This window comes from Corvus cornix, chromosome 2, assembly GCF_000738735.6.
Source record: "Corvus cornix cornix isolate S_Up_H32 chromosome 2, ASM73873v5, whole genome shotgun sequence".
Lineage (NCBI taxonomy): Eukaryota > Metazoa > Chordata > Aves > Passeriformes > Corvidae > Corvus > Corvus cornix.
Window position 1 is genome coordinate 127,439,476 of NC_046333.1, and position 13,544 is coordinate 127,453,019.

The window sequence follows — 13,544 nt, forward strand, 5'->3', positions numbered from 1 at the left end:
CTCAGCCATTTGTCATATGACTTATTCTTTAGACTCTTCACCAGCTCTGCTGCCCTTCTCTGGACATACTCCAGCACCTCAATGTCCTTCCTGAACTGAGGGGCCAGAAGTGGACACAGGATTCAACGTGTGGCCTCACTGGTGCCAAGTACAGTGGGACGATCACTGCCCTTGTCCTGCTGGCCACTCTTGTCTTGCTACAAGCCTGGGTACCTTTGGGCTTCCTGGCCACCTGGACACACACGCTGGCTCACATTCAGCCACTGTTGACCAGCACTTCCAAATCCTTTTCTGCTGGGCAGATTTTCAGCCAGTCTTTCCCAAGCCTGTAGTGTGGCATGTGGTTATTGTGACCCAAGTGCAGGACGTGGTACTTGGCCTTAGTGAACCTCATACGACTGGCCTTGGCCCATTGATCCAGCCTGACCCCTCTGCAGAGCCTTCCTAACCTCCAAGGTAGGTACAGCTGTCACTGAAGAAGCGATAGCTGTATCCGTACTATTAGAAGATAAAGCTTACTCTCAAGGTTTTGTGTGATTCTTCAAATACAGAACAACTCAAGCTGCTTCTGGTACTTACCTTGTCAGCACATCAGCTGGACAATTTTTCCAGCTGTGTTGCCTGTAAACAAACTGAAAAGAGGAGCCAGAATTCAGATTTAGAGGTAGAATTTTTAGAGAAGCTGGTTTGTTTGTTTGTTTTTTAAAATGCAGTGATGAAATTAGGTTGTGGAACAATCTTAGCTTTTGTAACCTTGTATAAAATGTCTTTTTCCTGTGAGGTGGTCTGTTTCCTCAAGAACTGAAGGGTTACCATGAGATTTTAAAAAATATATATTTATATGCATGTAGCCCAAGATCCCTAGCAATTGTGTTGCTACCAGCCCTATCAGTGAGAAGAAGCATCCATTTGTCATAATTTCATTGTCAGCTTCTTGCAGCAGACATGGCATTTTCTGGCTTTTTCAGTCTGGCACACAGTTGACATAAAATGCTTAAGTGTAGCAAGAAGATTAGCTGATCAGGAGTAGATTTTATTTGCAAGTTTCTCATGGCCTTCCTGTGTTCATTTGGGCCCTGAGATATATAAAAATTATGGATTTTTGGTCTATTACCGTTAGGAGTTTACAGGAGCTAGGAAATGTTCTATGACAGTAAATAATTTCTATCAGAACAGGTTTGAGACTTGTGACTAAAGACAGTGATGCCAAACCCACTTTATTAGTCTTTTTGTCTTCTAATTAGGTACTTCTGCTTGTCAGACTGGATGCACCTGTAAATGAGAATATATCATTGTAATACAGCTCTGCAAGGTTATCTGGGCAAGCCAACTGACATTGCAGCACGGAGAGGATTGCTACAGTCTAGCAGTTCCCCACTGCGCTTTTAGATCATTCTGATAATAGATCTGTCCCTTTCCAGGTAGAATGCCATGTTTGCAGTTTCTGTTGAAAAACAGACAATGACTCAGTTGTTCGATGTGTACCACTTATCTTCACTAGAATCATCACTGGAGTTCAAAGAACATTCTGATCTATAAAACTGGAAAGCAGGACTAGTCCTTGACTTAGATTTTTGCTTTGATACTTACAGCTCAAGCAGAAAGACTTGTCGTATTCTTAGTTGACCTAATCATGCTCTTGAGCAGCCTAGACATGGCAGAGGATCCCTTGTGACTGTATATCACTGCAGTTCAGATGCACATTATATACAGTAATTTTCAGTCTTTTCCTGTCCAGATTTTTTTTTTTTTTGAGCCTGATATGCCCCTGCAATCATAAAAGCTATTTCAAGAAAAAAGACAACCGAGCTGTCACCTGCACACATTCTGGTGTGCTTTGCCTCCCTTTATGGTGTATGCTACATGGAGGGCAAACAGTTCATAGCTTGAGAAAAACAAGGGTTTTAATTAAATTTGACCAATGTGGAGCACAGCTACTTTAATAACACTAACTAATTAAATAACTAAATCTCTTGTGTGTCGTAACTTACTGGCAGTCGAGGCTCATCCTACCACAGCCCAAACAATATAATCTGTCCATGTAAAGTTATTCCAGAATTCCAAATGTTCAAGTAATCCGGTCATCTATCTAGAATATTTTACATTTGGTTTGCCTACTAGATGTGTTGTAGAATGGTATTTCAACAGGTAATGCACTAGTGCAGCCATGGTTTGTTTTTGCCATCCTGGAGAGATGGCAATTTGCCAGACTCTGTATTGCATCAAGTCCTCAAGAAGAGATTGCTTGCTTACCTGGCAGTGACTGATCCTTGAAGATGTTTATCATCTTTAGAAACCCTACCATCCACCTCTCAAACCTTTGGAACTTTTCAGCTAACACGGGCTTTTAGAAGTGAGGAGAATTGAGTGACGCTGGAGTAATTCTTGCTTTCATGCATTTGGCATGATGAGGATTTGTGCAGCATGAGCAGAGCTCCAGCAGATAGTGCTGTTTGAAAGACTCCTGGAGCCTGACTTGACACAGGTGAAGCATGTACGCCCTCTGTAAATTCTGTATGGTGTGCAGTGTTGTAAGAGAAGTATCTCTTCTTTATTTACAAAGTTTCACTACCTTAAATATTTCTTTGGATTAATGAGACAACTTTTTCTTTCTAATAAGTGTTTTACTAACTTTGAACATTTATAATGTTACTGAAAATCAGGTTGTTTATAACTTTTCGTGATAAAAGATATCAGTCTTATGGAGAAACATTTTTTTAAGCAAAATAGCAACATTTTTTCTTGAAATGCATTACTGTTACAGACATCTTTAACCTATTAAACAAATATAGATTCCTAATAGTCTCAAAACTTCTGAGGAAGATGCCTTGCATTATTTTTCATCTTGGATTTTTCAAAACTGGAAATGGTAAATATTAAAGGACCATCTTGTGATTTGTGAAGGTTTGCTCTTTGTCTGGATTTTGGGTATCCTCCACTTAAATAAATGCATGTTCTTGTTACAAGTTGTCTTTTATCTAATATGGAACAGTTGTTGCATCTCAAATGAGTATTTGCATTTCAGGGAAGAGTATCAGCCTTTTTATTCTTCCCTTCTCTATGCTAAAGGATGCTTTTTGCACAGCACCTCTTTTGCTTAATGTCATGATTTGACACTGGTCAAATGCCAGGCACCCACGAAGGCTGTTCGCTCAGAAAAAAAAAAAAATTACCAAAGGGCTCGTGAGTTGAGATGAGGACTGGGAGAAAACACTCTAAGGGCAAAACAGGTTCAAATTTAAAGGTATAAAGTAAATTTATTATTCATAGAGTCAGAGGAAGATAATGAGAAGTAAAATAAGCCTTTAAAATAACCTTCCCCCCCCCCTCCCCCAGCCCCTCCCTCTTTCCCACCACCAGCACAGGGAGATAGGGCGTGGAGGGTTTTGGTCAGTTTGCTACTGAAGATCTTTTTCAGTTCCTTCAGGGAGAGGAGTAGGCGTCTTTCTTCTGTTACGCCATGAGTCCTTCCCACGGGCAAAACAGTCTTCCCAAAATTTCTATGGTGTGGGTCACTCGTCCACGGAGTGTAGTCTTTTAAGGATAGGCTGCTCTAGTTTGAAGCAAGGGCTCTCTTTCTTTCTTTCTTTCTCTTTCTCTTCTCTGTCTATTCAGGTCTTCCACTGGATCACAGCTTCTTCTGGCATCCACCTGCTCCAGTGTGAGCACTTTTCCCACGCGCTGCTAGTGGATCTCTGCATCCCCCATGGACTTTATGAATTACTGGGGGACAGTTTGTTTCACCATGGTACTCACCACGGCTTGCAGAGGAATTTTGGCTCCGACGCTTGGAGCACTTCCTCCCCCACCTTCTCCACTGACCTTGGTGCCGCCATGTTATTCTCTCTTACATCTCCTCATTTCCTCTTCTTCTCTATCTAGAAGAAAAACTGCTGCATGTAGGTACCATTGCCAAAAAGTTCCACTAAATCAAAGATTTTTGCAGTATCCCACAGCACCGAGAAGTTGATTTCGTCTAGGTTCCGTGTCAGGGAGTTGCTCGCCATCTTTCCACTGTTGGTCACATGGCCCCGCCGCCACTGTGTGGGCAGCACGGGCTGCCGTGGCACTGGCACTGTTTACCACCTCTCTTCATGCGAGGTGCCGGGAAGGAGAAGCTGCCACCGCTGCCTCTGCCCTTGTGCCCACGGCGCGACGGGCTAAGGGCGCCAGGCAGGCAAGGCTTGCCACAGGCTGCGCTGAGATGGCGGCGGCCGCGGGGCATTGCCACCCCTGGAAAAAACTGCACAGCCGCTGTTTTGATTTTCTTCTTAAATGTGTCATCACAGAGGCGTTACCAATTTCTCTAATTGGGCCAGCAGCATGTCCATGTTCAGCCATCAGAAATTGGTTCTGCTGGAAGTTTCCAGCAACTTCTCACAGAAGCCACCTCTGTGTCCCCCCCACACGCCCCCCCCCCACTGCTACCAAAAACCAGGCCGTGCAAAACCAATACACTTAATCTGCTCTTTTCCCACATTAGATGCATAGTAGGAAAGTTGGTGACATGGACGAGGGGAGGAAGTAACAGAATTGATGTGTTCATGTGGGAAAGTACTTGAGATGTACAATAGGTGTGAGTACACACACAGACAAAAAGGGGAAAAAGCTGACCCTATTTTTTAGGTTGACTGGATGCTATCCGTCTACCAGGGATTTTGGAAATACTACCTTAACAAAAGAAATGTGGCTATGAGTGTTTTCAAGGACTCTTAGTAAGGAGGAGTTTACGGAACTCAAAGCAAGAAAATTTTGACTGGTTTGAAAATGCTTCTCAGTTCAAGTTTAAATTCTGTTGAGTTTCATGAAAACCCTTTCTATTTGCTGTTGCAACATCAGTGGGAGTTAGAGCATCATTTTGTCAGCATCAAGTTGTTTTTCTGGAAACTGTCATTAAGGAGTTATGTACTGGTCTGCTCTGGATTCCATGGGAAAGGCACTGACTGTTAATGAGCTCAGTCTGGCAGCCAGGAAAGCAATAGGGAATGGAAAATACTAGTATAAAAAGAGACCCAGGAAAAAAGGGGCAGAGTGCTTTTAAGAGGTGTACAAGAAGCCTCAGGAGTATTCCCTTAGACTCCACAATGTTTTCTTTCTCCTACTTTCTGTTTGTTCTCTGTCTTTTCCATGTTCCTTTCCCTTTTTGCCTCTAAAAAATCATTCATTTTCATGAAAAGTCTTAAGAATATAGTAAAAGGAAGAAAGCTGAGTTGGGTTAAGTATAGCTTTATATTCAAATACATTGCATGCATATGTTGCAAGTGAGCTGACTAGATAGAAGGAGATACCTTTCCTTCTGCCTTGGTCTGTTTGATGTCTCATGCTCTTTTAAGATAAATTAATCCAGATGGATACCTGGTCTAGACTGTGAATTTACTGGAGAGAAGGCAAACCTGAAACTAAAGAGGCATGGGAGCTTCCAGGGTAGGCTGCTTGTGGAAGGATTTGGAAGTTTTAGTCTCTAAGTCAAGGACAATTGTACTGTAGAGGTTTACTTCCCCAAGAGTTGTTGGAAATGATCAATTCTATCCTTGGTGTATAATTATGGAGGTTTTCTTTTTGTATATATATATGTATACATATATAAAATCTGGTGCTCAGACCTTCTTGGGCTTGCAAATGCATGTTATACCAGTGTGGGATTCATAACTGATAGTCGAGTTGTTTCTGTGGGTTTGTAATATCTGCTGGTCTTAGTTCCAGTGGAGAATGATTGAGGTACTTAAAGAGAAAAATGTAAGAATGTGTTCAGTTATTCCTTTATTTTAAATGAATCTCCAGAAAGAACAGTTCCCCTGACTTGACTTCAAAGTGTTTATCCTTATTGTTAAAATTTGTAGTTGTTTTTGTAGATTTACTAAGGCAAGATCACCTGTTACCTGCTTAAACTCCTTTTCCAATTCTGCCCTGCTTATGGTTTCAGCATTTTGTTACAAAATTTTGGTAGAGGAGTATATAATAAGATTTTTCCTAAGTCATGGAATTATTAATAATATCTACAATATAAGATACTGGCATTCATGTGCACTTTTGGATTTCATTTAGAGCTTGTGAAGTTTTATTGTTAGCAATAATATAATTGTTTGAGGTATATCCCATTTTTCATTTGGTTCCACAAGCATTCTAAGAAACCTGATCTTGTTTTTTAAGTGCAGATTTTGAAATTAATTTTTATACCTGTACGGTATAAAGAGTGTGACAGTAATAATGCTGTAATGTTGGTACATCATAAAGTGTAAAATTTGCATTTTAAACCTCAAATCACCACTTCTGACAAGCTCACACTTCTAGTGTCCAGTTAGAGAGTTAATGCATTGTGACAATCCTATTGTTTGCTTTTTAGTCCATTTTAATGATGATTTCTGTTGCTGCTTTCTAGTGTGACAGATGGCGGCACAGTGTGTGACAAAGGTGGAGCTGACTATTGCCTGCACCAATCTCTTGGATAAAGATGTTGGTTCCAAGTCAGACCCTCTGTGTGTGCTTCTCCAGAACACAAGTGGTCAGCAGTGGTATGAGGTACAGCCTGATGCTTCTCACAAATCTGTGAAAAACATGTTCTGAATTCTTGGACATTTTAAAACACTACAGCATATGATTTCATTAAAATATTTTAATTTTATACCAGCACTTCTGAATACTTTTTATTAGATTATGTCTCTAACAGTTACATGGGCAGCACATTAATAATCATTTGCCATTAAATAGAAACAACTGTCTAATTTTTAGCACTGTTCCCCAGCCATGTGTGGACCAACACCTTCTAAGTGCTTAAATGTGCTTTTATAAATACAGTACTCCAAAACTAGGGTCTCATCCTGGTTTTGACAATATAGGATTTTATGTTGGTCTTCCCTGTGCAGAAATAGGTCCCACCTTAGAGAGAGTGATGAAAAATAGGTCAGGTATCCCTAACTTAGAGCTGTGGGTTTTGCAATATAATGTGTATATATAATACTTTGTAATGTAATTTATCTTTGATGAAAGGTTTGTAGAAAGATACTGCTTTGTACTTTAAGAACTTTTGAATGTATTTAATAATACAGTATTTGATTTGCTTGCAAGTTTAGTTTCTGAAATATTGGATAAAATGGTATCTTTCTAATTTCAGGTTGATCGCACAGAAAGAGTTAAGAATTCCTTGAACCCAAAGTTTTCCAAGAAATTCTTAATTGATTATTATTTTGAGCTTGTTCAGAAACTTAAGTTTGGAATATATGATATTGATAACAAAACCTACAATCTGAATGATGATGACTTCTTAGGAGAATTAGAATGTACACTGGGACAGGTAAGTATGCAGATGATTTCCCTTAGAATTAAGTTACTGAAAATCATTAGCCACTTCTACCTTAAATTTATCACTATGTTCTTGTGTAGTTGGAGTAGTCTTAAGTTGAATAGGATTCCCTTCATTTGTTTTTTCAAGCCTCAGTTCAGTGTATATACATTTTATTTGCAGAAGGTCTTGAGATGATGCCCTGAAATGTGCCCTAGGTTGGATTGTGGATTGTCAATGAGCACAAAGTTGTAGTAATTGCTGTTTATTTATTCTAATACTCAATTTCCTATTTTTATACTCCCAAAAAAGAGAATCAGTGTTGAACAAAATATGAGCGTTCACAAGGGCCATGTTATCCTTGTAATCTGCTTTCCACTCAATGCAAGCAGTGATCCTAGTTCTTCCAGCTGTAGGTTTACTTCTATTTCCCAGTCATATTCTGCTCTTGATGCTATCATAATTGTGCAGCTTCTTTTTAACTTGTTCTTTTGAATAGATCCTTCAAAGTCATTTGGGATTTTTCCTGCCCTGTATCCTAAGTATTTTTATTTTAAGTGCATTATAATGTTAGGGGCATTGTAAACTGAAGTTCAGTGTCAATTAAAAATTAATCATTCGTTTTTAAAGTAAAGAAGGACCTGTAGAATGGACACACTTCTGAGGAAGCATTTCCTGAATAGGGTAAAATAAAATCAGCTGGATACTGTGCAGGGGAAGGCTGATTTTTTTTTGAGTGGCAGACATTGTGTTTATAAATCTGTTTGCTGAATGCATTTATGAAATATGCCTTGCAGGCATTTCAAAGGTATGTATGGGAAACTTAACAATTTGTAGTTGGAACCCAAGGTATTACCTTTGCCCATGTATGTGTATTATGTTACTAGAAGATATTTTATTTCTTATTACTCCTGAAGCTCTGCATGTGTTCATCTGCATATGTATTTTCAAAATTTTGAAGTGTATCAAGTATTACCTATTTATTTGTAGAAGATTATGGGAAGGAAATGTAATGCTGTCATCTTTACAATAAAGGAAAAATTCCTAAAATTAAATACCTCACTAACTTGTTTAATTCCTTTGAAAATCTATTAATTTGTGTTAGTAATGCTTGATACTCAAATTTTGTCTTGGCAGATCGTTTCTAGCAGGACTCTAACAAAACCATTAGTACTTAAAAATGGCAAACCTGCTGGGAGAGGAAGCATTACGGTAAGACAGTTAAGAAATAAATATCTTCAGAGTTCATCCTTAATTGTTTCTGGGTTTTAATTTTAGTTAGTGGCTTGAATGCAGTGAGTCTATTCTATAGTGCCGTAAAAAGCACTGTAAAGCATTTTTTTTTTCTCCACTAATACATCTCTGTCATCCACTAGCAGCCCACCTTCTGTATTGTAAGTCCCATTGCATACATCATTAGGGCATCCAGTGGGCTACTGTCTGGGGCATATCTTTGTCAGTGCCATCATTTATGGTAAATAGATGGAATGCAATCCCAATGTCAAATCAAATTGTCCCTCTCTCCCCTCACCCCTCACCCCCCCCCCCCCCCCCCATTTTTTAATGCTTCATTTACAAGAAAACATGGGGGTTTTTTAGTGGACCTGTCATAGGAATGCTGTGAATATGAGATAACTGTGTAGTTCTTGAATAAAACTAAGTATTTTGTTTGCCTACTTAGATTACAGCAGAAGAAGTAAAAGATAACAGGGTTGTTGTATTGGAATTAGAAGCAAGGAAACTGGACAATAAGGTATTTAAATGATTGCTGTTTCTTTGATAAAGTAGTAAAATCAGAGTCTTGTCAAAGCAGGAAACATTTGAGTATTCATTCTCATTTTTGCTTAAAAAGTAAAATCCATTTAGGTTTTACTTACACTAGAAAAGAAATTGAATTAAGATTGCTACAGAGTAACTTCATGGACTGTTTTGAAATGAATTGTAATGTATTTCTAAGTAAGATAAATGCATTTCAGGGGTAGTCTGTGAGCAACATGCTCCCATTTTACTGTAAATCCTTACATTTATTCATAAATATAAGGGAGTTTTGGTATATCCATTGGTTGGAATGGCTGTATAAGTGGCTGCCCATTACCTCTTTGAAATAAATGGCAAAGACTGTACTTGGTGTTTATAAATTTGTTATTTTAAATATAGGGCTGGCTATAGACAGACTTTTAAAAACAAATTTAGAAAAATAATAAAAAAATGTTTTTATTTTTACCCTTTGATTTAATGATCCTTTTTTTGAACTGGATTAAATCCTTAGTTTCCTGTCTATCCATTATAGTACTTATTGGTATAAGTACTTTCTTGCTTGAACTGTCAGGTATTTGATATGTGGACGTTTTTATCCTAAATTCAAGGACATTCCCCACATTCTTTTTCTCTTTTACAGATGGTGGTATAATCAGACTTGCATTTCATCATCTAAAGCTTTTATTCCCTGAATTTACTTTTTGTTACTCTAAGTGTGTGTGTTAACTAGAATTTAATGGTATGCAAGCTACAGGCTGTTCTGAGATAATTGCATGTTATTTAAATACAGGATTTTTTTGGAAAGTCAGATCCTTATCTGGAGTTCCACAAACAGACTGGAGATGGAAACTGGGTGATGGTTCACAGAACAGAGGTAGGATATTTTCAGTTAACAACAAATTGGTTAAGGTTATTTAATTTCCAGTGTGTCACAGCATGAGAGATACAGTGCCTTACCAAAAGAATTGACCGGCCTGGGAGCTGACATGCAGACTAGTTAGACGTTGCATCATCTCTTCCACTGATTTTTCTGGGAAATCTACCTTATTCTCCTTACACTGATTTTGATTTATGGCATTCTGTTTGGAAGGAAAACACTTTTTGTTTTTTTTTTAACTTCCAGCAATCTGGGAGAAAACAAATGTTTTGAAAAAGAATTGCGTACTCACACAGGGACATTTGTCTCAGTTCTACCCCCTGCTAGGGTAGGACTTGGGCATTCCTGACTCTGCTGTTCTCAGGAATGTGTCACCTGGCTGTACCCTTTACTAGTGAAAGTAATGGTGCTGGATGCCTGCATAGCAAGGGCAAGCCAAGGAGAATGCAGAGTGAGGGAATACGTGCTTGAGCAGCAGCAGCCTTTCGCCCAGGAGGAGGTGTAGGGGCCTTGTGACAGCAAGTACCAGGCTAAGAGTAGTTTCAAAATGTCTCACTGTAGTGGCAGCTCAGGGCCCAGTCACAGCTGAGGTGCTGTGCCCATTGAAAGTGGTGACTCTATTAATTTTGAAGTATGGATATTGAAGAACTATAAATCGTTTTTGTCAGACTTACAAAAATAGCTTCCCTCATGAGGTGGTTCTTCTGCTTAAGGTGTATTTTTTCTATGATGATTTCAGTCATTAACTTCAGTAATAAATCCAGAATTTGTTGTTTCAGCCTAGAAATGTCTAATGGATTAGTTCTTTATGTTACAGGTTTAAAAAAAGTCTTTTTGTTACTAACTACTGTTTTTATTGATTTCATTTTCAAGAGAGATTTCTTTCTCAACACTCCTACAGTGCTGGAAGTATTACTATTGTTAGGTGTTATTAATTAAGTAGTGCATGTTATGTGTAGTTTCTTGTATTTTTGTAAGATTATTATTTGGTTTATCAGGTATATTTATGGATACTTAACAGTTGACAAATTTTGAAGATCCTTCAGTATTATTTGTAAATAAAACTTAGTGTTCAGCTTGAGAGGCCTTTTATCCTCATGCACTGTTTTTACTTTACTACACTGTGAATTTCTTGAGGGCATATTTCCATAAATGACATTTCAGAATAAATAATAAGTGGGAGTGAATTGTAATCTCCAGAGCACTGATGTATTTAGAAATTCCAATGTATTATTTTTCCATACGTTCTTGGTAACTCATGCCTTAATATGTGTGTGTATGTATATATGTGTGGTTATTAAAAGAAAGCAACCAGTATCTTATTTATGTAATGATAAATTTAATTTTTTGCAGTGCACTAGCTGGAGGATATAGTACGTGACAGTGAAGTCTAGCAAAATATGGAGCTGAAAGAGACCATCTCTTTTTGAGCAATGGTATTGCATGTTGAGAGTAGTTTGTTTCTATCCCATATATATTAAGATTTGGAGTGCATTGACAGCAGCATTAGTCAACTTTTGTTTTGCATACAAAAACCATGGCATGAAGGTATGATCCATTATGATGACTGCTTTCCACCCTTGTGAACAATGGTGTTCTGCCTTTTTTTTTTGTTTTTTTCAACAGGTTATTAAAAATAACCTGAATCCTGCCTGGAGGCCTTTTAAAATCTCTCTCAATTCTCTGTGTTACAGTGACATGGATAAGTCAATCAAGGTAATGTATATTAAATGTGTGTATAAATTAATGCATTAAAAATTAAAATATGTAATAAGGGGAAGAAGTGTTATTCTAGGTACTGCATTTTTTTGGTTTCAAATTTAATTGAAAGTAGTAGGTTTCTTAATTGAAAGGCACAGATACCCATGCATGTTTTAGGGGAAAAAGGGAAAACACTGTACATTTGTGCTGCATTGTGTGGTAGAAGTTGGTCTTTGAAAGTCTGGGAAACCAGGTGAACACAAGTATCTTTGAAATGTCCAGTGGAGTTTCTTATTTTGATTGTACAGTTCTAGCATGGCATCAGCCAATACTGGTGGTGTTAAAGATACTGTATAGTGAAAGATGCATGTTAAAGGCTAGAATATGCTTTGTTCTATGTAATGGATCTTGTATTACTTTGTTACTGGTGCAACAGCTAACATTGATGAAATTTTTAATATACTGCCTGATAAAATAAATTACACTTAATGTACTAGCTAACAGATGTGGGTCAGATACAACTTGTGAATAGCAGTTCTCTTTGTATAAAACTGAATTTTCTGTCAGAAAGTTTACCAAGTCTGTGAAGTGGTAGTTCTACCAGGGCTTTAATGTTTTTTATTTTCCAAATTTTACTTGAATAAATTGTGTTTAACTTCTGAATGTTTCTCTTCAGGAATTCCCTTTAGGGGTGGAATTGAAGCTAAACAGCCAATCAAAATGCCATTTATAAGCTATTATGATCATGTTAGAAACCTGATACTTTAGCATTTGAAAAAGAAACCCAAAAACCCAAATGCAAGAAACCACTATATTTGATATTCTTCCTCTGGGAAGGAAAACTTAGAGCATGATTTGCATGTGATGGGTATTAGTCATATGACTTGAGGCAGTCCTGGAAAATGCTTAACAGCCACAGGGATCTGGGGATTACAAACACCTGGATGTATTTAAATACATATTTATAGAGGAGACTAATGAGCAACTTTACAAGCCCAGAACCTCCTTCCCTTACTGCTTCTGTTTTTTCAATCTTGTTCTTTTCTGCTTCCCTTTTGCCCAAACCAGCTGTGACAGCTCTTATATCTCCATATACTATAAATAAATTTATCATTTTCAGTAAACAGCCATACTGAAGCTATAGACCATTGGTCTAAATGTATCTATGAGGAGTTATTCTCAGATCTATCATCATTTTAATAAAGTCTGTTCTTTGGAATCTTACTTCAGAAGTGTAGGTTTATATCCAGAGGAAATAGACTTTACTTGGAATAGTTATGGACTTGCAGACAGGCAGATTATGCCTTAACTTAGAAATGCAGGACCTATCACTTCAAACATTAAGATGTAGACAGAATTGTATTATGTAATGTTATTGAAGGATTAAACAATGCCTTTAACACTTTTATATGCACACAGTTGCATGTGTAATGGGCTGTTTCTCATAGTAAGTAAAACCAGTGATTTTTCTATGAGTGGCTTTTCACCTCTTTAATGACTTAGTTTGTGTATGCGCAGCAGTGCACAAACCAAGTTGATCCTTTATCTTCTGGATTCATGGTTATGTTCCATGTGAGTGTGTTTGCAGTCAGTGAAGTTTTTCTGTGTTGAAAATGTGAGCCTTTCATCTGGAGCAGGCATGCCTAGTTCTGCTGGGAAAAATAGGTTAAATCACATTGTTCCCTACTGCTATTGCCTGTCCAGGAGGGCATATAAGGAAAAAAAGGAAATGCTTCTCTCTCATCTGGAATAAATATTAAAAATTGGCTTAAATGGGTCAAACATGTCAAGCAAGACAAATTTTGATGTCTTTGAAATAAAGAAAATCTTTATTATATAATATATTATATATATAATATTATTATATTTATATATATTGAAAATCTACTAACTGTGCTAACAGGTATCAGAACTATTGGGTCTGGAAAT

At 37.7% G+C, this 13,544-nt stretch overlaps 1 protein-coding gene across 5 annotated transcripts in view; it reads left to right on the forward strand.

The window, feature by feature from the left end:
- CPNE3 (copine 3) overlaps positions 1–13,544 on the forward strand; it is a 31,757-nt gene that overhangs the window by 4,271 nt on the left and 13,942 nt on the right. For all 5 annotated transcript variants that reach the window (XM_010405011.4, XM_019289146.3, XM_019289148.3 and 2 more), the window contains 6 exons: positions 6,380–6,519; positions 7,112–7,291; positions 8,417–8,491; positions 8,961–9,032; positions 9,828–9,911; positions 11,541–11,630. In XM_010405011.4, coding sequence (XP_010403313.2) covers positions 6,388–6,519; positions 7,112–7,291; positions 8,417–8,491; positions 8,961–9,032; positions 9,828–9,911; positions 11,541–11,630 — 633 coding nt within the window. In that variant the 5' untranslated portion in view covers positions 6,380–6,387. The remainder of the gene's footprint in view (positions 1–6,379; positions 6,520–7,111; positions 7,292–8,416; positions 8,492–8,960; positions 9,033–9,827; positions 9,912–11,540; positions 11,631–13,544) is intronic.